Here is a 23885-nt window from a genome sequence, read left to right as displayed (position 1 = left end):
CCTCTAGGAAACCTTCCCCATCTCCTGGGTTCCCTCTTTGCCTTTTTCTCACCTGCCAGGCTGGGTTAGATGTCCTTTTTCAAGATGCCACAGTACACATATCCTGTGAAGGCTATGCTGTACTGACTCTATCTGTACATTTTTCTTGCTAGTCTTCAGCTTGTACAGGGAGGGCCGTGTCACATTCATCTTTGGATCTCCAGAACCACTTGCTATCTCCCTCCTTTTTGTGCTCCCACCCTTTCCCAAACTCCACAAACAACTGTGTCCTTTTCACCATCATTATTGATCTGGCTGCACAGATGGAAAGAATTGTAGATAACTGGAAGACATCATACCTTCCAATTTCCAGCAGAGAGGTTCTGGAGAGATCCGGCAGAGCCTTCCAAGGTGGCTGGGTTGGAACTTTCTGCCAGAAGAGTCAAATATGGTTTTACCACTGATGGATGCCATAGCATCTCAACACCTTTGGGGGACTTAGACAGTCCTGGGATAGGACCAACTCCATCCCACTGAAAGACAAAGAGCACACGTGAAATGGAAACAAAATGAACACAACATTCCTGAAAATATTCCTCTCTGCTGGATTCAGCTATAGTTAGGTAGAAAAACTGTATGAGAAATTTTTTTTTTCTTGCCAAATATGTGATTTCTTACTCCTAGAAAAATGAAACCTTAGAGTTTCATGTCAAATAAAATGCTAACTTGATCCTCCTGTGGCGTTCTCTTTTTCTTTTTCTTTTTCTTCCCCCAGCAGCTTGGCTCCGAGTCCTTGCTGGGAGACTCTTTTCCTAGTAAGTCATCCAGCTCACTCAGCCCCAGTAGCCGGGCCTGTGGGACCTCCAGTTCCAGTCGATAGGACAGGTTCCTCAGGGTGCACACGCAGTTTTCCACAGTCTGAAAACCAACACAGCATATAATTAAAACCATCGTAGCACATTACTGCAAAAATGCTTCTGTACTGAGCTGCAGTTGTCATAAATAAATGTAGAATATGAGCTCCTTTTTTACTTAAGGGAACCTGAAACAATCTAAGGAAAGAATTACAGTTCCAGAATTTCTGTGGGATACCCAAATGACAGTGCAGGGCTATCCTCGGTACATCTGTGGCCCCGATCGCAATGCTGCATCTGATGAAAATGTGCAGGGCTCTGGAGGAGAAAATGCCCAGTGTTCCTGCTTTAGCGTGGCTGCACTGGCAGGGGTGTACCCAAGTTGCCACAACGTCACTCCTTTTCGCCACTAGGAATCCTTGCCATGGCAAGAGGTGCGAGCAACCCCCTCTCTGGGGAAGCCCCTCCCCCCAAGTCCCATCTTCGGCCCTTCCATCCATCTCCCTCTGCCCTCCCTCTGAGGAAAGTTCCATCAGCTCTTTCTCTGTTGACATCTGCCTTCTGTACATGGTCTTTTGCTTCTTAAAATCTGTATCACACCTCTTGTTGGGAGGCCAACTGTCACTTCATTCAGAGCGCCTAATGCCAAGCTCAGCTCTTTCCCAGGATGGTCACCTTCCAACTTGCTTATTCCTCTCCATTTCATCTGCACATCTTTTGGATCAACGAGGTTCAAATAAAAACCTGGCCATCACTTTGAGTTTTTCCCCCACCTTCTCCCTGAGCCTACCACTTGTCATTCTCTTCTCTCAGGCCCACGTCTATCACACAGGCCTATTTATGGCCTCTCCTTATCTAGCCCATAGCTCGCCCACTTGGAACTCCTGACACTTTTAGTCCCTCCTTTCTGTTTCTTGCCCCCACCTTCCTCAGCTCCTGTTCCTGGGGCAAGGATGGGGAAAACTGGAGGGGAGCAGAAGGGGCTCCTACTGGGAACAGACTAACCAGCAAGGCAACAGAAGGAGGGTTGAAAGGGCCAGACTGGGGATGTAGAGAAGGGTATCCATGTGGGTGTGGGGTGGGGGCTGTGGCCTGCACTGGGGCAAGAAGGGCAGTTATAGTGGGTTATATGTGTATATATATGTGGTGGGTTATAGTGTCTCAACCAGGAACATTTATTCAGTAATACTCAAATACAGATGGGTCTGATTCTAGGCACAGGGACACAGGACTGGAGGCAACAGCAGCACGGGCAGTCACCGTGACAATTAGCCCAGAAGAACCACAAAGAAAGTTAGGACCCTGCCACACCACACTAAGTCCTTGGCCACACGGAGTCACTCAGTTTTCATGGTTCTAAGGCTATTTTCTTAAGTTGTCATGTCCCTGTTAATTTGTAATTTTTAAATTAATCCCCTTAATCTGGAGTGTAGCCTAATGAGGAGGAAAGGCTCAAGAATCCCAGAAGGAATCAATGGCATGCCAGGAGCAGCATCAGGCAGCTGTCGTCATCTGCCACCATACCCCTCGCATGGCAGGCCGGCACTGACCTTGCTGTCGTAATCGGATGTGTTCACACATGTGTGGATCACATACAGGAGCGAGTCCACCAGCCCCTCACAGGAGCGCATTTGCTTCCTCGCTTCCTCCCCTGCAGAGCTGAGGTTCCTGAAGGGGCAGAGACACGTGGGAGCTGCTGAGATGAACAGCTTACTCCTTAGCCACGGAGCGTTATCTTAACATCAGAGAGAACCGACGACAGGCAGCAGCCGTGCAGATGCCGTGTGAGGAGGCATTTTAACATCGCGAGAACTCACAATAACTAGCTCCCTGTTGTCAACCCAAATAGAAAGGAGCAGGGGCATCTGAATTCTGTATCCCTCTGGTGACACCCTACTTTCTAACCTCCTAAAAAGTTGTTTTGGGGGCTATCCTCCTCAGTTTCCTCATATGTAAAAAGGGGAGAATATTGATCACCTCATAGGGTCGTGTGAGGAAGAGATGCTCCATATAAAGCAATTATTAAAGTGCCTGGTATGTCAGTTAGCTATGGTTGTTATTTCTAGACATGCTTTGCTTCCCTTGTTGGGCCACCAGATATGGCAGGCTCCTGTACCTAATATAATGTTTTGCATGTAGTAGGTGGTCATAAATGCTTCCTCAATGAATGAACAGAAGAAAGGTCACTTGTTGTATAAATATTCAAGTTAAATATGGACATTTGCTTATGCTACACTTTTTCTCATCTTTTCAAATATAAAAAACCCTGAAAATTGCTTTAGGTCTCATCCGTATTGAAACTTTTTTAAGATTTTATTTTTTCAAACAATCTCTACACCCAACGTGGGGCTTGAACTCACAACCCCAAGACCAAGAGTTGCATGCTCTACTGACTGAGCCAGCCAGGCAATCCATATTGAAAATTTTGATACCAGTTTGCCTTCATGAACTGATACCATATATTAAGGATCTATCTCGTTTTATGTGGTATTAGCAAAGGTTCTAGGATACGCTAAGATTTTGCAAAAACTTAGGCTAGATAAGGGGGTCTGGAATGATTTTTCTTTTCATCTTTGTTTTTCTGGGGCCAGAGAGACAATGTCATCTGTGGTCCCTACTCTGTTCTTATCTTGTGTCACTTCTCAGTAGCACTTAACAGCTGCCATCTTCTATTCCTTTATAAGCCCCTGGGACCCTTCACTTCTTTGGTTTTCCTCCCATCTTGCTGCCTTTCCTTCTTAGTCTTTTCAGCCAGGGGGACCCCCTGGAGTGCCCAGGACTACTTTGGTCCCTTCTTGATCTTTTCATTCTCATGGGTGGTCTCCCTCTGCCCCTTGGCTTTAATACAACCCGTGGATCCATGCATGACTCCCAAATGTCTATCGTTAGGCTGACCCCTCTTTAAAACTCTGGGCTCCTTTATCCAACTGCTTTCCTGATATTACCACATGGATAGCTAAATAGACAACTCAAAATGGACATGGCCAAAGCTTTCAACTGCTCACCCCTCTACCCTTTCTTCTCCCTGTGTTGCCAATTTATCCAGCCAAAGATTGAGGTATTATCCTTATCTACTCCCTTTCCCCACCCCTCTATTCAATCCATTAGCAAATTCTGTCAGCTCTCCCTCCACAAAAATACCCCCTATCTCCTACCTCTCTCCAGCACCTGGTGTAGGCCACTGTCATCATCTGCCTGGATCTCTGCAACAGCCTTGGCCTCCAGTCTCTACTGTTGCCCTTGTTTAGTCTTCATGCTGAAGCCAGGATCCAGTCCCATCACTCCCATGATTAAAGCCCTCTGTCAGTTTCCCAAGGCACTTGGAATGAAGTGCAAAGTCCTTCCTCTGACTTCAAAAATCCTGCATAATCTATGGTACTACTCTGTGCCTTGCCCATTAAGCTCCAGCCGTAAGCCCATTCTTGCCCCAGAGCCTTCATACTACATGTTCTCTTCACTTAAAATATGTGTCCTGACCCCACTCCACTCTCAGATGAGCAGCTCCTGGTGGTATTTCAATGTAGGCTTTAATTTCACCTCCTATGAGGGGCCACCCGACCATCAGAATCATCTCCCAATAAATCCTACATTACCATGGCATTCATTGTTATTTTCTTGATTGTTTTCTTTAATAGAATATGGTTCTGTTGAGCAGGGTCCTGTCTGTCTTATTCATCACTCATTTCACAGGGAGGGCATGCACCAAATGTTTATAGTCCTGAACCTGAGGGAGCCTGACTGGTATGTCCTGCTTCTGGGAAGCCTGGCAGGCTGGCTAAGGAGTGATCACATTCTCCCCAGATGCAGGGGCAGGGAGAGCATGAGGTGCTCCTTCCACAGATCATCAGTAGGGGATACAAACTGCTGTCTGATGCACACATCTGATTTAGGGAGCTAGCCTGCTTCCCAGGATCCTGACTCTTGTCATCCACCCACAGCAAGGGGGTTGACAGTCACTTGTCACAACAGTGGAAGGCTTCAGAGCAGCAGTCTTTCAAGCTCTGTTATAGCCTTACATTGGATGTATGGCTTAAATGTTAGCGCTATGTGTCAGATACTTCACTAAGCACTTTATATGGAGCTGATTCTTCACAAGTGTGAGATGGTGTTATTTTCCCTATTCTAAAGATGAGGAAGCTGAAGCTCAGAGTGGGGCAGGAAGCCACTCTGCCCAAGGCTCCTGCTTCAACTTCCCAGAGCACTGTAAGCCTGGGACACTGGGTAGAAACTGAGCTGATGAGTGTTAATGGCAAATAATAAGCACTACTGTCCATAAAGGGGCCTTTATGAATTTCACATGCTAAAGATAATGACTTAAAATAGTATTTGGGCTCATTTTCATTTATTTATAAAACTCAAACCCAATGATTGTTTAAACCACACACCTTTTTGCACCTTTTAAAAGCAGAAAGGTTTTAACCATCACATTTTGAATTTAAACCAAAACCAGGCTGTAAACACATTAGCAGTCAGGATGTGATAACCAGAAAAATGCTGTTAAAGTGGAAAACACAGGAATTTTGGCAGTAATTCCGGACTGAAAGGGCCCTTTTTACTAATCCACAGAAGGGTCATTTATCAGATAATGTCTTTCAGGCCGCTAGTCTGTGCTCATGGTGTTTAACTCACAGGATAAGAGTCCAGTGGTCATTTACCTACATGGTAAACGTTAATAAAATGAAGTAAATCCTCTTAAAATCAATTTAACCATAACACATGCTCTTTAATCAAAGAATTGGAAAGAAGAAATAAAGAACTTACCTCAGGCAACCTGTTGTATTACGCAGAACGAGTGACGTCTGAAATTTAATTTTATGATCATCATCAAAAGAAGAGTTATTCCATCCAGAATGTGGAACGATCACAGTGTTTGTTAAGGTCGAGAGAGCATCTCGAATGATTGTCATCTTTACAGCATCACATGAAGATAAATTCCAAAGAACTCCTTAAAAATGAGATTTAAAAAATCCAATTATCAATTAGAGATCCTGCAGGTTTAGGAATAAACAAATAAACATCAGATGTGAACTCGTTCTGTTCCAAATCTAATCTATGGCCTGAATTTGCAATCAGGCAGGGGTGGACCTCTACTAACTGCTGAGTGAACATATGTGAGCTCCTGGCAGCCCATCACAAAGCCGTAGCAGTCCATCTCTGAAGTTTTAGAGCCGACGTATCTATCAGACAAGATGACTGTGGCTTCTGCAGGGTAAATTAGAGCTACTCTTTGTGTGGGGGGGCACAATCCAATCAAGGGGCATAAACATACAAACGTAACACATCTGTGGGTGTCGTAAAGCTATCATTCACTGCATCATCCCTTACATTCAATGTTCTGTGTGGCAAAACCATTTTTAGACTTCGGTACATGGAAAAAAATTCTTTCTCAAAAGACTGACATGTTTCTCTACATCATACTTCCTCTTCCTACTGGGAAGCTCAAGCTTTTTTTTTAATTCTTTTTTTTTTTTTTAAATGTTTTTATTTTATTTTGGGGAGAGAGAGTGAGAGTGGGGGAGGAGCAGAGAGAGGGAGACACAGAATCTGAAGCAGGCTCCAGGCTCTGAGCTGTCGGCACAGAGCCTGACACGGGGCTCAAACTCATGAGCTGCAAGATCATGACCTGAGCCAAAGTCTGACGCCCAACTGACTGAGCCACCCAGGTGCCCTGAAGCTCAAGATTAAATATGCTTGCAGTAACATATATACAGGGTGGTTACATCTGTTTCACCTCCATATTCAGATAAGGTTTAAACATTTTTATTTCCATGTTAAGAGTTTTACTGCCATGTGCAAGTTACTGCCATTCCTTTTTTGGATCTAGGCGCGACTGACACTACATTACGTCACTCCTACTATAATTCATATCAGGACTGAACAACAGACTTAAATGCAGCTTATGAGAATATTATTTAAATTGTAAGCCTATTAGAGTGTCTTTATTTCTGTATCAACTATGAGGTGGGTTATTGTTACAGTACATATATTTTCTAATAATTATTCTATAAGATATCAGAGCAAATTCAAGATTATACTTACTCTATGACCCTTTCACATCAGTGCATTTTCCTAAGTCAGAGAAAAGTAGGTAGAGGAGAGGTGGGGCAGCTGGCACTAAGGTCCTGACGTCCCTCAGAGCCCTGCACTCCTGATGCATCGTTGACAAGATGCTCAAAAGCCCATACAACAGTGCTTTTAGAATTATCGACCAAAAAAAAAAAAAATGCTTCAGGCCCTGTGAAGGGGAAGGAATTGGCAAAATCTGCCCATTTCCATGGGAGCGTGTCAGGCTTGTGAACATGACTGATCAAGGGTGTTGGGAGAACCGCTGCCTCCAGTGCATGGTAACCGTGGATTGTCTGCTCAGCCTTCTCAGGGCCTGGAGAAATGGTGGGGACCTTTATAAAAGAGGGAGGTGTGACAGTGCTGACGGGACCTTTTCCTTTTAGAAGATGGAGAAGTACAGACAAAGGGCTTGGAGTGAAGATAGTAAACTGATATTCTGACTCTAAGCCGAGAGAGGACCACCCCTTCCCTGCAGGTCTGCCCTGACCTACCCACACTGTTGAGGGAATGGTTGGTAATGGAGGCTGATGCTTGGGCTCTGGCTGGGAAAGCCGTCTGCTCTGCCCTGTGCCTGGTTCCTTTCCTCTTTCACTTGGCTTTGACTTCTGGACCTGGCTGGATGGGTTTCCTTTGTCCCCCAAGGACTTTTACCCTTTCTCTGCTTACTCTTTGGGGTGGGATGGCTCACCATTAGCAAAGGACTTCAGGCTCAGCAGTGGTTCATCTAGTTAGGCCCCAAATGGGAGGGGAATTTAGACAGTTTGGAATCAGGAAAGTAAAGACACTGCTTTGTCTCTGAAAGCTTGTTGTGTCCACCATTACAGGCCTTTGCTTATATAATACATGGCACACAATAGATAGGTTCTAGTAAAGAGTGTAGCATACACTGTGGGTGCTTATGAAATGAACTTAAATTCGTTAGGCAGAGTTATTTCTCCATGGATTCTGATAAAACTGGCCATGTTTCTATATAAAATGGCTTTAATCCAGGGAGGTTTTAATCTTAGGGAGGTTGTGTTACCTGTTTTCTGGAGGTTTCACTGGACTCTCTCAGGGGCAGCCATGTGAGGTGTGGGGAGAGAATTGGCAGCAGGCTGCCAGATCCCCACCCCGATTCACCCAGAGTGGCTCCATACTTATCTGTCCTCAATATTGGGCTGCACTGTGTGTTTCTGTTTGAAAAAAGGGGTTCATGTCTAAAAGACATTTGAAAAGCACTGTTTCAGGGGAAAGGTATCAGAGGACTGATGACCATGGGTGGGACCTGGGAGCTAACAAGTAAAAATGAGTCCTTGGAGATAGCAGAAGGGAGACAAGATGGAAGAAAGAGAAGGTTGAAGCATAGAAGGGTGGGAGATAAAGGCTGCCACGAACGGGGCTTTAACATTTTCTGCTAATGAGGACAGCCATACTCCACCCAGGATACTGCCGGGGCCTGCTGGGGTGTGAGCCAGCCGCAGGGCAGCATACGGCCCAGATACTGTTGGGTGGGAAGGGTCATTTCCTAACCTCCCCTGACAATTTTATAATATGTTTTCAAATTCCTCACTCCACAGAATTCAACCATGAGGGAGAGTGGCATCTTCTAATACGCTATGTTGTACTTCATGGAATAAATGTATTCTAATAAAGTTAATTGTAAGGCAAGGCTTATGGAAAGGAAAGCTCGTTACATTATAGGCTATAGGTATAAAATTACATATATAGCTACAGAAAACAAAACAGTGTGAGTCACAGACTCACATGTGAAAACATGACTAAGAGGGGTGGTTCTTTAGCATGATGGATCTAGGAGTTGATGCCTAGAATTTCTCTGATCACTAGCAGCAAATCTTGTTTTTCATGGTTCCTGCCTCCACTTCTGGCTCCTGCTAAGACCTACTTCTGTTAAGAGGCTATTTCCTAGATTTATGGATTTCCTTAATTTTCTGTGCAGGTAGAATTTTGTCCTGCTCTTTCTTTTATCAGGCATTTAGAATGATCAGTTGAGTTATATGTCATTCTACAGTTTACTACTAGCCCTTATTTACATGGGATTGAACAGCATAAATGTGCATAGGTCAATACAAACAATAGTAACATGACCATTTACTGTGATTTTACTCTGTGCCAGGCATTGTGTGCTTTACATATAGTAACTTAAAGAGTCAAGCTGCACAAAATGAATTAAATTCCCATTTAATTATTTTGTAGGACTGAAATTCTACATGTTGATTTTTTTAAAGGATGAATATTTGTATTTCTAAATTTAATTTTAATTTCATCAGGAAAATACAAGAGGAACAAATACTCCACCATCATCCATTCTTTTACATGTCTTGTTACACATAAGCAGGGCACATAATGGGTGCTCAAAAATAGTTGTTAATGGATCCAGTTTAATAGCATGTATTTATTTTTGGATTTCCCTTTTATTTCCTGTCTGTCAGACTTAGTTCACAATTACCTCCCTTTCATGCCTTCTCTTAAGCTGGGTATTCAGGAGTGTCTTTAAGGTTTATAACTATGGGGAGAGGGTCAGAACAATGTTTTGTACCTGTAAGGGAATTTGCTAGCGTAGTTTTGTTTGCCTTTCATATGAAAACCAAAAGAGATGGCTGTTGAAACCATCTTAGCTCTGAGGATGGGAGAGTCCCATTTCTGTTATACCTCTAGAAACAGAAGAGTTAAATTAACGTGCCAGAATCCCAACCCCTCAAAACTGCAAAATAGAAAAGCTCAGTGTTGCCCAATTATAAAATGTTAAAGTATTTAAAAGTATGTAACCCTTCTGTAGACCAGGTGACAAGGCTATCTTTTGGTTAACTGAGATGACTTACTCATCATAAAACCAGTCTACTACAAGCTTTCTCTAACCTCAAAAAATGTCCAAAATTATTCTTGACCAGAAAAAAGGAAAGATTCTATTTTTCCTAAGTTTGTGGCCTTCAGAGAACCCGCACCAAGGCAGCTTTATCATCCTGCACTGAATTATATTATCCCTCTAATCTTGCACCTCTCCAGGTAACACAAAGAGCTACAGCACTAGGTGTGGATTTAAAGTAGCCACTTTGAATATCAAAGCAAGTCTCAAGACAGGGATTTTTTTCTTCCCCACCTTCTATTTCAAAAGTAAGGTTATGGAAAAACTAAACAATCAGTTCCAATCAACCAATATTGGATGAAGAAGGTTCAATTACACTTAAAAGCCTTAGCTATGGAATGATTAATTTGGCTTATCCAATCAAAGTAAAAAGCACCATTCTTGAGACCAGCTAATAATATCTGTGTGTACTCCACCTCACTAAAGTAGTAATAAAACAATGTTCTCCCCACTTAGTCTGTCTAAGGCTTCATTTAATGGGTCAGGAAGAATGCTGCTAGAGCAGTAAGTAATGAATAGAAAACACACCAGCTCCCAGATGTAGCAAGACTGTTGAGAAAAGAGAGAGCTATAGGATTAGCATTCTCCATTAACATAATAAACCTCCAACTCCTGAGGTCCTAATGAGAAATTTGCTTCAAAAAAATTTAGCAGCATACTCCTGGTTTCTAAAGGGAAAGTTAAAAATAAACTATAATTTGGTTTAGGAAACTTGAGTTTTTTATTAATTTAAAGCAATTAGCTATTTGTTGTGAGAACTAAGAATATACACATACAAACTAATTTAGAAAATATTAGAGAATTTCATGCATACTGTTGTAGAAACAGCTGCTTATTCTCTACCACAGGAAAAAGCACACACAATTATGAGTAACCAATAATTGCCAGGAAATACTGCCATGAGAGATGAAAGTTCATTTTCCCCACAAAGAATGAATAAAGTAATTAAAATATTATTTCCCATAAATCCTACGCTGCAGAATTTTGAAAGAGCTCACACTTAAAACTAGCTTTATAGCTATTCAAACAACCAACTGATAATCTGATTTTACTGATTAATTAAAATAATGGCACTATTTGAAAAACGTATTTCTTAACTGGCGTTAAACACCAACCAAACAACGTTATTTCTCTGGTAGCATAAATATATAACAGCTTACAAAACTGTTTTCCTTTCTGATTTGGAAGAAATCTAAAATCACTAATTTTTATATGGCATTCAGTTTTTTCAGTTTCCTAATTTATAAACCCCTCCCACAAATATTTGTGGACATTGCAAAAAGAAACATAAAGCAGCCCAAAGAACTAGCGCACTTCAAACAGTACCACTGGGCATGCTCCTGCATTTTCTTCCACAACCTAGCCTTATTCTTGGTGTCTGTTGTCGATGTCATGTCAGTCCTGCTCTTTCACAAGATGTCTTTCACAAGAGGTAAAAAGAACTGCCCAAGCCTTCGGGAGGCCGGGATGGGGGGGTGGGGTGGGTGGGTGGGGAGTTTTATATGAGAGGACAGATGAGACACTGTCGTACCCAAACAGAGAGGCATCATGACTGGTTTCTATGCTTCAGTTCTGATACTTGCCTTTGTTCGCCCCTAGCAATTCTGCATCTGTGTGCTCTTTGGAATAGGCTGGTGTTGGGATACCCACCCTGCAAGCATTCTTGATAAGTGGGGATAGAAATATTAGGCTAATAGTGAAAATACAGAAAATCAAAGTTTCAGACTGCATACGAAGGTCAGAGTGTGTGTGCATCTCGCAAACTCAGTCTGTGGATAATAAGGCAGGAATGTGGGCTTCTGAATCTAGGGCCACTGCCTGCTCCTGCACATGCCTCCGTTATTATTCCCCTAGACAGTCTTTGGCTGAAATACTCATGATCTAGCAAATACACCTCTCCACTTCTTCTCATCGCAGCTGCCCCCAAAGCTCTCCCCTAACACCTGTTAGGGTTTTTACAAAGCTCTAAGGCTTTCTCTTGGGAAGAGAGAAATGTTGTGACTCTATGGCTACATCTAGTCACACTATGGCCTCCTATGTCCCTGTCCATTAAAGCTATACAGCTCATGCCTTTCAGATGCATGTTACTTATACCCAAGCATGGTATAGATATGTGCTGTCCAACAGAGTAGCTATTGGCCATATGTGGCTGTTGAGCACTTGAAATGTGGCTAGTCCAAACTGAGATCTGCCAAAAGTATTAAGATATACAGTGGAGTATGAAAACTTGGCATGAAAAAAATGAATACAAAACATCTCAATTTTTATATTGCTTATAAATTGAAGTCATTATTTTATATTTTAAGTTTATTTATTTTGAGAGAGAGCGTGCAAACCAGGAAGTGGCAGAGAGAGAGGGAGAGAGAATCCAAAGCAGGCTCTGCACTAACAGTGCAGAGCCCAATCCAAGACTCGAACCCATGAACCATGAGATCATGACCTGAGCCAAAATCGAGTCAGATGCTTAACCGACTGAGCCACCCAGGCACCCCTGAAATGATTATTTTAGAAGAATTGGGTTAAATAAACTGCCCTGTTAACATAAATAAGACCTGTTCCTGTATCTTATTTAATGTGTCTACTAGGAAGTTCAGAATTACATGTGTCCTACGTTATACGTGTATTGGAAAGTGCTGGTAGAGACCCGTAGGCGAGTCCTCTGCTCTCAGAGGCCTTGCCACAAATGGTCACAGCACGAGGCAGCCATCACAAAGCATCCAAGAGTAGGAAGAGTGCCGAGCACAGCTCGCGTGTTGTCTGCACTATGCACTCCACATCCATCTTCATACAAACACCAAGCAGCAGGTATTATGTTTACACTGGGGAAGCTGGTGCCAGGTGAGGTGATTTGTCTGGGGCCACAGAGGTGGAAAGAAACAAGTGGATCTCACTCCAGAACCCAGTCACTCCTGACACCATGCTACTTCTCCCTGGATGTTTTTCTGTCTGGTAGGATTGAGGACCACGGCATCCAGGGTGGAGTATGAAGGGCAGAAGCCAGGGAGAAGCAGGCTGGGGCTGGGGAAACCCAGCTTGGGAGGAGCAGGAGTAGAAGAGCCTCGAGGCTTGGGCTGGCCTGGAAAGGGAGGGCAGGGGCTGCAGATGAAGACTTGCCAAGGTGGGGGGAAGTGTGGAAGGCAGGGACAGGTGTGATCCCAGGGATGAGGGGGAGGTTGATGGACCAGAAGGGGCACAACCTATGTCCCAGGAAGCACTGTAGGGGGAATGTGATGAGGACCTGAAGGAGTGAGGAGACGGGAAGGCACAGAGGAAGGGCGGGTGCTTGTGATGAGAATCTGGAGCCTAATGCAAGGGGAGGGTAGCATCCAAGCTGAGCCCCGGTTCGGCATGTGTGTGAGGATCTGGAGGTGTAACAGGAATGAGGAAATCCAGTGGCAGTGGGAAGAGAGAAATACAGTGAAAAATGTCCACCATTTGTGGCTTCAGGCAAATCACTCAAGCTTTCCACCAGGACTGGAATGCTGTGAACAAATTATGAAACTGAAATGGAAGTGAAATAATGGGAAAACAATTATTATGAGTGGGACGGAAGTACTGTCTTTAATCCTAGAAAAGCCTTCTTCCTCCCTCTGGATAAATGCTGAGGAAACGACAGTCACGGTGGTTTATAGTCGCTCCCAGGGTTCCTCAGAAGCTACTGCCTCAGCAGGGGTTGCTGAACCGTGTGCAGGGACATGGACGAATGCGCAGTCCCGGGCCAGACTGAAAGGCATGGCTCATGGCTTCCTTCTTCCTACCCTGCCGCCAGCCTTGGGCCTGCTTGCTGCCCTCCTTGCTGGCTGGCACAGCTGGCTACTAAGGTGGTGGACCAGTCCAGCGGCCTGGAGGGCTGGGTCGCACAGGAGGCCTGGCCCGGCCAGCTGGGTGGGCCTTACTTTGCTCGCCTGGTTGTTCCCCGCGATTTTCTGCACACAGCTAACGCGTGCTCCATGTCAGACATGGAAGAGCTCCCTCACGCCCAGGTGTGGGCATGGTGGTCACCACCGCTGGTTTCAGCAGCAGTAGTGAGAGGGTGCTTAGGTGGTGTGGGACAAGGAGACTTCCCTGGAGGGGCAGTGTGGAGTTGATGGTGGCCTGGGCCAGCTGCCGAGGCTACATACTCAATTTGAAGAGGATTGCTCCTGCTGTTTCCCTGCTGAACGGCACGAGCAATAGATCTTTAAAGTCTTTAAAGACCATAAGGGTTAGCCTGCGTTTCTTTGATTTTTCAGGTACAAAGGTGGTGGATCACAGCATCTTTGAAAAGATCTATCAATTTCTAGAGATCCGTTTACAGACTCACATTTACATTTCAACATATTCTTTATTTCAGGTAATTTTCCAACTTCACGGGTAGGCTGAGAGGATTAATTACATAATGTAGTCACAGAGTCCTCTGTACCCTCGAAAAGCATTTCCGCTGAAAATAAATCAGCTTAAAATTCAGAAATGCTGACTGAGAATTGCCCGTAAGGGATGTAAAAGATGGTTCTTCTTGTTAGGGGGAGTTTGTAAAAGTGAACAGGTCGCACAAAGGAAAAATATACCCAAGAGAATCACAGGGATGCAGAGGTGGCAGGGAGGGCAGTGATGTGGCCACCCTGGTTGTTCTTCAGGGTACTTCAGCCTCTGGCACAGAATTAGGTCACTTACACTATCCTAGAGATTTGCCTGAGAAAAAGTCACTGAAGTGATGTGTTCCACGTCTGGCTTTGATGGGTTCCAGGAATGTGCTTTTCCATGTGCACTACATCTTCAACCTCGTCATCTGGTACCAGCAGAAGAAGCTTACAGACAAAAGTACCTCCAGTCCTCAGCCATGAGAAGTTCTATAGACTCAGAAACTGCAAGGTACTCAGGGGACCTGGGCTGGGTTCTCTTGGGCATTTTTTTTTAGATTTCTATCATATGCCCTCATCTTTCTCAAATATACTGGTTCTCCAATATACTGAACACATGTGTCACTATGGGGTCTCTTTTGTACTGAGAAATTCTACTCTAACAGCTGACCACCTGAGTTCTGTAGGGACCTCTGAGGCTCCCCTTTTGATTGCTTCATTTTGCTTGACATTTAAGAAGCCTAAATATAAGGGGCACCTGGATGGCTCAACTGGCTAAGCGTCTGACTTCAGCTCAGGTCATGATCTCACGGTTCATGGGTTTGAGCCCTGCATCCAGTTTTGTGCTGACAGCTCAGAGCCTGGAGCCTGCTTCGGATTCTGTACCTTTCTCTGTTCCTCCACAGCTCATGCTGTCTCTCTCCTGAAATAAAAACATTAAAAAAAAAAAAAAAAAAAGAAGCCTACGCATAAAAGAAGATCATATTCATCTTATTAGTTGAATCTTTTCATACTCGAACTATAAATCCTGAAATAGTTATAAGACAAAAATCACATTTCATGTTTTCTAAGCAACCTAACACTTTATGATTATACCTTATCGGTAGTTTGATATGACTGTGCTAGTGGCCAAGTTCAAACATATTTCTCTGTACTCGCAGATAAAATTCAGAGAATAAATTCAGAGTTTTTTGTTTTTCCTTTTTTGGTGGTAATTTGAAAGAGTAAGGGAAAATGGGCAGGTGCACCCCCAAGTTGTGCACCTGCTCAGCACTTTTCAGTGGCCTGGGGGCGGGGGGCAGAAGCAGAAGAGGAAGGAAGAGCTGCATGCCAGGAACACAACCAGGACTCAGTCTCTCTGGATCCCTGTTTCTCATCTACAATATGGGGGAAAGAATAGATTTCTTTAAGGCCCTTTTCCAGTTCAAAGTTGTGACTCTGAATTAGGAGTTGTCCCATCTGTAATACACCGTTTTGTCTTGTTACCTATTAAACTTTTTTGTCATCTTATTTATTACCAATTTTTATGGTTTGAAATGTTCAGTGAATAAGAAAGCACATGATTCTGTTGCTCCTGTTTTATAAAGTGGGCCAAGTGTAAGGATCCCACTGACTTTGGCTGAGAACTGGGAAGAGATGTTGCTAGATTTGTGGAAACTACCCATGCAGCTCCTGATGGCTCTAGCGGTCCACAAAAAGCAGGATAGAAAGTAATAGGCCAACTCCTCTCTGGACCAAAGAACAAACGACTGTTTTGAAGGCATAATAATTAGACCAAGGGGACATATTTAGTAAATTATTTCATTCTGTAATGGCACTTAACATTCCAAATGGCTGAATGCATGTCCACTAAGCCCCAGCTCTTTATAGAACATCCTACTGTTTGCTAAACTTTAGTCTGGCCTATCCACCCTTCCTTAGTGCAGGACTATCATTTCCTTATTAATTTATTACCTAATTAGAAATATGGCGCTAATGATCAGTAAGGGAATAAACCTAATTTCTGCATAGTGTCTGAAATCCACTGCTAGCATCCAAAAATTTTTAAAATAAACAGTGTGGAAATATTGTACTTAGCCATATGGATGAATAATCACTTGCTAAATTGGAAAGAATGTGAATATAGCAGTCATTTAAACAAAGGCTATTATTATTCAAGAACAAGGGCTACTTTGTGGTATTTAACACCAGTGTTAACAGGGATAATAGAAATGTGGTAGTTTTAGGACATCTGGTACATTTAAAAAAAAAAAAAAAAGGTAGGCCTCCGAATTCTGTGAAATATCAATTTCTATAGTTTTTAAAAAATGATGCTTTCAGAATGCTCAATAACTCAAAACTCATATTTCCTGGCTTAGAAACACTATTTAATTATCTTGAGCAAATGAGTTCAACATATCTTTTCTAGTGACAAGATGTTCCCACTTTCCACCCATAGCATGTGGCCTAGAAGACATTCATTTTATTACCCAACCAGGAACAACCATATTTCATGCGGCTTTCAAGTTGAAGCACAATAAAGGCAAAAAGTATCTTTGTAATAAAAAAAACCTCACCCTGAGCACCAGATAGATCAGCAATTACTAAAAGAAAAACTCATTAGGTTTCAACCTGGAAAATATTCAACAAAATGAAGAAAACACAAGAATCCTGTTACATATTAGAGGACCATTTTAATTAACAATGACAGCCATACTGTCTTGAGAAAACACACCTGGCAAAAAGTAGTTTTCCCTTTTTTCCCTGCAAGTAAAGATGTGGCCCAAAATGCAGGTGCTGGGCAATTATTATATTCAAAGCAGAGGAGAGGCATCTTTTTAAAAGAAGAGCTAAAATTTCTTCATTTACGTACATTAAAATGCCAAACTGAAACAAAGGGACTAGAAAAAAAAAATAAGTCTTCGGATTAATAACTAGGTTGAATTACTTACATTAAGAATATCAAAATACTTAGTTTTCAAGGGGATAGTAATTTCTTCCAATAATACAATATTTTGAACACAGCAGTTCATTGTGCTTTGACATTTCATGATCTTAAGCCGACGATAATCTCCACTGAGGAGCTCCAACGCCATCCCTGCAAAGGGTAAGTACTGCACTAGGCTAGCCAGGGCCAGAGTACCTCGTGGAGACATTGAAGAACACGGAAATTTAGAAGGATAATGTTCTGTTTTCAAAGAGGATTGTACAGGAGATGGGCAGCTCATAGGGAATGCTGAGTGATGTGGTCACATAGCACACAGCTGCCCATGTTTGGAGCAGACACGCCTTAATGAGAATGGTTCAGCCTGAGACACACTTTCCTGGTTAGGAGAGTCCAGGAGGCTGGATTTAGGGGCGACTGGTCTTCTCCTATGGGGCTATTCTTCGGCCAAATGAACTCCCGAGGGCGTACCTTGCTTGCTTTCTCAAGCCATACTTAATGTTTTCTTGTTGCTCTCTGGATAACCCTGTGCTCAGTCTTAACCCCACAAAGCAGTGAGCTCCCCGTCCCTGTGGGTCCGAGTACATCAGGGGTGGCTATGTTGTGTGGAAACTGTACGGGGAATTCAGGCACTGGATAGCTGATGGGACAAAATTTATTTTGAGGTCTCCTCCAACCCTGTGATTGGTTTAAAGATGGTTTATGAGTATTGACTCAAGGAAGAGTTACTGAAGGAGCTCAAGGAAGTCTTGATATTGTCAGGCATTAAAACACACCAGGGATTAGTTATTCTTAAAAAGTTACTGAACATCATTTAGAGGTGGTACCACTAAATTCTGGAACCGAAAAATATGAATGTATAATTTTTCTTGTCTTCATAAATCTTGGTCTACAAATACGTGCATACATGCAACACACACACATAACTGTGCTAGATTTATATTATGACTTTGTAGTTTCAAATTAGCTGGATAATGGTTATATACAAATCAAACTCAGGTTGACATTCAGCATTCTGAAGCTGGAAATTCACTTTTGAAGTCCTCTGGTCCAACTCCCTTATATATATCAACTGGATGAAGTGTTCACACACCGACCACTCCCATTCCAAAGCAAAGACTACTTTTGAAGAGAACATTTCATAAGCAGTTGGTTCATAAATCAGTATAAATTATTGGGAGTAAAAATATAGAGTTATTGATTTTTCCTCCCCTACAAATGTGGACAAAAAATACTTCTTAAAGCCTAAAAGTTACTGGCAGTTGTTTAAAAAAAAAAAAAAAAAAAAAAAAAAAAAAAAAAGAGGTTGTTGCTGGTTTTACATTGGAAGCAATACGATCTACTGGAGAAACAGCCTTTTTGAATTAATAAACACTCATATCCTCCTTTCAAGGCTAGGACCCATGTCTTAAAACATCTTGCATTCTCAGCAACTAGTACTGCACTCACAAAGAGAGAGTGAAATATGGAGGGAAGCATCTAAATTAGCACTTACATCTGGAGTACGCACCAGGCAAATTAGTACATAAAAGCTCTTAGTGAAGTTTGGCTCTACTTCCAATAAATCGGATTTATTCTCAAATGAAAAAGAAATCGCCAAACTTTCATGTACTTGCTTCTTGTTTATCACTAAATCTTATACATTCCTTGAGCTCAGAAAAAGCACTGTAACCATTTCACCCAAGGATAAAACCTCAGAAACAAAAATCTACCAAACACCTATTCCTCCTGTGAGAAATTATGACAGAAGAGAAAAAACACCCTACACATCTATCATGACTAATCAAAAGAGAACCAAATCTGAGTAGAAGCTATGCTTTTAACATCAGGCTGTCCCCGGATTGCCATGATGTTGTAGGGAGCCCACACACATCGGTTTGCAGCCCTGTTGGCCACACAGGTATTACTGGGAGACGCTATTTGGACAATGACACAGGAAGTTCACAGTGATGGGAAAGAAACAGCAAACAAGGAAAGAAAGCACTCATGCTGCAAACACATGGTCTCCTCTGAGCCTCCCTTACAGAGAACTTAATGTAAGGGAGGGACTATATTGACTTCTAGAATGGATAGGTCTATATTCTTCCTTTTCTCTTAGTTCTATTTATCCTGTTCTAATTTTCATTTTATATACATATGCCATATGTATGTAAGTGTAAATAATTTATTTTTTGGTGTGAGAGGGTTTGATGCCTCGAAAGCATTTGAGCAAGAGAACATAGTAATAAATCAATAGATAATTTAGATGTGTGAAAGCATTAATATTCAAACTATGTTAAGGCAGGGAGTCTAATCCAGAGTTTAAGATTATATATAAAGTGTATTCTACTTTTAGTATGTAAATTTCATACCTTATTTGGAGTACAGGGTACTATATTTTAAATTTTAGTATCTTATGAGAAAGTTGATTCCCCTCAAATATTAGATTCATGATGGTTTGCTACATTCCCCAGTGTTACTGAATTATATGTGACAGAACCTACAGCTCTAATTTCATCGTGAAAGCCAGTGGGGAATGGGGTTAATTTTTTAAAATGTTGTTAGAGATTTTTAAATTAAATATCTCAGGCATGAAAAATAGCATAGCAAATACAAGATACCCAGGTAACTACTATCTAACTTTGACATTTTGTCTTCTTTGTTTCAGATTTCCTTCTTTCTTTTCTTTTTTAAAGAAACAGAGCTGGATTAAATCTCCCAATCCCTTTTTCTCTACCTGCCCTCCTCCCCACCCCACAGGCAACCACTATCTTTAATCTATCTTCTGTCATTTCAATGAAAAATTTTAACTTTATTGCATGTGTGTATATCAGAAAATAATTTATAGCCTCAACCTGCATACTGTGAAACTTTATACCAATAGTATCATGCTGTGCTTGCCATCCCACCAATGCTTCTAGATAGTTATCTATACATCTATAGATACACAGACATTACAGCTATCCAGAGACAGCTCTACTGCATTTGTCTTAATTCTTATGTCTGGTTTCACTGTGTGAATATACTGCCATTTATTTAACTATTTTCCTACCAGTCAATACTCAGTATTTCCCCTGATTCTCTATTATAAATAATGCTGTCATTAATTCGCTCTGCTGCAGAACTGTTCTTTCACCTGGACTTCAAGCACCCTTAAACTCAGCTGACAGTGCTGCAACATCGTCTCCCAAGACAAAGCATAACTTGCTTCCTCCTGTTCTCTCACTCCCCACATTGGACCGCTGTGCCCTGACCATCAAGTGTGTTTCTCTCTATTCCCTCTTCTCGACCACCCACCCCTTCCTTCCTTTTTTTTTTTTTTTTTTTAAAGTTTATTTAGTTATTTTGAGAGAGAGAGGGAGAGACAGAGAGTGCATGAACAGGGGGGAGAAACAGAGAGAGAGGGGGAGAGAGAAAACCCCAAGCAGGCTACTGTCAGCACATGTCAGCCCGACATGGGGCTCAATCTCATGATCCGTGAGATCACGACCAGAGCTGAAATCAAGCATTGGACATTCCACTGACTGAGCCACCCAGGCACCCCAGCCACCCCTTCTTTCTATCATGGATGTGGCTCAAGCTATTACCTCAAGATTATAGGCCTCCCAGATGCCACATTCATCTACTTCAAATCAATCCCCCACCCTGATACCTGCTGGAAGAATGCATTTAAAAGCCCAAACTGGCCACACCACGCCCTATAATCACCCCACAGTGTACGGGACACAAGTTCCTCATAAAAGTTCCCCAAACCAGGCCTGTGTTTCTCTTTGGCTTTGTCTTCCTTCAGCATGCCTCTCTGGCTGGAAACTCTGACCCCATATTCCATGCTGGCTTTGGGCTCTGCCTGTGACTGGAAGTATCTCCAGTCAACACCTCTACATCCTTCAGGGAAATTTTGGTTTCACACTGACCAGAGGACTTCCCTGCCCATCCTCTGTGCTCCTAGCTGCAGCCCCTACTAAGTCCTGACACTTGCAGCTTCTCGCTGACATTCTCAGAACTACTCCTGTTCCTCCTGAGTCGGAGTGCTACTTGAGGGCAGGGGGTGAGGTTTATTCACGTGTGCATCTCCGGTAGCCAGGAAAGCATCTGACGTACTAACAGGGATCTGGAAACTGGCTGAACTCAAGTGGAAGGTAGTTAATCCATTAACTGTATTTTACTTTCATAATAAAGGAGAGCCAGTCTATTTAACACAAGTAGATTTACTATAGAATACATCATAAAAAAAGCTGTATTCAGTCCTTCACGCACAAGACATCTGTTAGCTGATACTTAACGCACTCAAGTACAATAACTGATACTAGTCAGGATGACCCTGTAGCAGTGCAAGTGCTTTCTGAATCATCGGATTAAATTAGATTCAGCCGTTGTCACAGTTGTGCACAATACATCATGATCTCCTACCTAGAACCTCCAACTTCTTCACTGTGCCACCACACAAGGACATCAGCTAGGTGGCTTTCAACATTTCCTTCAGGACAAGATCACATTGTTTACCCACCTGTAACAAGCTCCCTTACTTCTGCATCAATAGATTTTCTCAACAGTCGCAACAAAGCAGGAATCCCACCAACATTCTTCATTGCTATTTTATTTTCATCTGTAGACTTGCCAAAAACAAGGTTTCGGAGGGCACCACAAGCATTCTTCTGAACTTCCAAAACTCTGTGGTCCAAAAGGTCAACCAGATGCTTGATTCCCCCTAACCTACACACCTAGAATGAAAAATATGAGGTACCAGGCCTAAGTGACACGTGACTAAAAAGTGATCAAATAAAAGTCTGTTATGGAAAGATCACAGGAAAAAAAAAGGAAGGCAGTCGTAGGTGGATTAATGGCCAAGTGTAGGTAGCATAGTCCTACTCTACCCTCCTAAACACACAGAGGGGTTATGCTTATACTTCTGAGGGAAATGAGCAAATACACAAACACAATAAAGCTGTATGGATTGGAGGTAAGGATTTTTGACTGAAGTCATTTGGATTACAGAATTGTTTCTCTAGACCACTCTCCCTAATTTTCTCCCATTTGCCAATTAATTAGTACATTACATGAATATATCTGGGCTTTATTTCCTTCATCCACCTTTAGCTCAGCAGCTGGTATGTTGTTTTGCATACGAAGCTGAGGAAAAACAACGAAGTTCCATTTGCCATTGCAGGGGGGAAAATGCCAAAGTGTTAAGAAAGAATCTGTATGTCATAGGACACTAGTCAATAACCAATGATTCACTGTATTTCTATAAATGCCAAAAAACTTTAAAATCTGAAATAAATTATTTATGTTCAGTATTAGTTAACAGTTAAAAATTCTCTGTAACTTGACTTAATTTCATGTCGGCACCAATCTTAACAGAATCACATAAAGTACGTGAGCTCGCTAGTTTCATACATAATTTTTATCTAATAGATTTTTGGAAAATACTCTAAAAACGTAGGTTAAATCGAATTTTGCTTCATGTTTTATAAGTAAGCTAATGAGTAGACACGGGATTTGAAAATGCTAAAAGCACTCCAAGAAATATCCTCATCTTGGTTTCTCCTACAAAATACTGAAATGCACGGTTAAGAACGAAAGGGGTCTGGTATCACACTATCCCTTTAAAATGGCCTGTGAATTGCAGCTAGTAATTTCTGAAGCACATAAGCACGTGATTGCTCCATGGAAGGCACCGCCCCCCGGGGGCGTGCCAGGCGCTGGGTGCGTACCTCCATTTTCACTTTGTTGTCGCCAAAGCACAGGTGCTGCAGGTAGGCGGCCGCGTTCGCCTGCACGGACGGGAACTGGTGCTGCAGCATGTGAATGACTTCGGGCAACTCGGGGTCACGCCAGGCAAACTCCCTGTGAGAGAAAGACCCAGCTTCAAAGCAGGAACGACCGTGTTTTAACAATACACTCGATGAAGAGTCTGTCATAAAAAAAGCTTGGCTGAGACTAAAATTGGAAGTTACAAAATTCCTAAAATATATAAATGTAAAGAGCTCTTCCCCCGCCCGCCCCGATGAACATACGCAGAGATGGAGATGCTACTGAACTCAAAGAAATCATCAGGCACAGAAAGAGGTTCAAGAGAACAAAGGACATTCTTAATATGAAAAACTTTTCCATTCTCATTTTCTTCTTCCATTCTAATTTTATGCCTTTCCTACCTATGTCAGAAATTTGCAGGTGTGAGGCTCAGGTAAACAAGTGCACTTTAGTCAGGTGAGAAGTCATGTCTGAGCAGAGAGAAAGAAAGCTGCTGGGAATAGACAGAACTGGTGTCAGCTGGGAAATCGCAAGTAATGTGGGCCTGATGATTTTTAAAGAACTTAATATAATATTTATGGTTGCTCTCAATTATAAGTATAGAAATTTATAAAAAAATATTTTTTTTCGGTAATCCTATAACCAGAGAAAACCACTGCTGACATTTCCTGTTGGTCTTTTTTTCCCTAATACATATATAAAAATGTGCACGTGTGCACACCGAGTTTTTTCAAAGTAATGGATTATATTTAAATAGCACTTCGTATTTCATGAGTACTTATCCTGTGCCAGGCACTATTCTAGGCATTTTATATATATGAATTCTAGGCATTATATATATATGAATTCATTTATTCTTTTTTTTTAATGGAACCACCATTTTTTTTATTTCAATTAAAAAAATTTTTTTTTAATTTGAGAGTGTGCATGTGAGCGAGCAGGGGAGGAGTACTGCGGGAGAGGTTGGGAGAAAGGGAGAGGAGAATCTTCAACAGGGTCCATGCTCAGTGCAGAGCCCAATGCAGGGCTTGATCCCATGACCCTGGGATCATCATATGACCTAAGCTGAAATCAGGAGTTGGACACTCAACAGACTGAGCCCCCCAGCCACCCCATGAATTCATTTA

At 42.3% G+C, this 23885-nt stretch overlaps 1 protein-coding gene across 14 annotated transcripts in view; it reads right to left on the bottom strand.

The window, feature by feature from the left end:
* The window catches only part of PKP4 (plakophilin 4), a 239789-nt gene that overhangs the window by 18220 nt on the left and 197684 nt on the right, over positions 1-23885 (bottom strand). For all 14 annotated transcript variants that reach the window (XM_045479912.1, XM_045479902.1, XM_045479908.1 and 11 more), the window contains 6 exons: positions 22719-22851; positions 21512-21725; positions 5595-5778; positions 2384-2501; positions 706-897; positions 339-512 (listed from right to left, as the gene is read on the bottom strand). In XM_045479912.1, coding sequence (XP_045335868.1) covers positions 339-512; positions 706-897; positions 2384-2501; positions 5595-5778; positions 21512-21725; positions 22719-22851 — 1015 coding nt within the window. The remainder of the gene's footprint in view (positions 1-338; positions 513-705; positions 898-2383; positions 2502-5594; positions 5779-21511; positions 21726-22718; positions 22852-23885) is intronic.

Source organism: Leopardus geoffroyi, chromosome C1 (assembly GCF_018350155.1).
Source record: "Leopardus geoffroyi isolate Oge1 chromosome C1, O.geoffroyi_Oge1_pat1.0, whole genome shotgun sequence".
In the NCBI taxonomy this organism is placed as follows: Eukaryota; Metazoa; Chordata; class Mammalia; order Carnivora; family Felidae; genus Leopardus; species Leopardus geoffroyi.
This window is presented reverse-complemented; position numbering and strand designations above follow the sequence as displayed.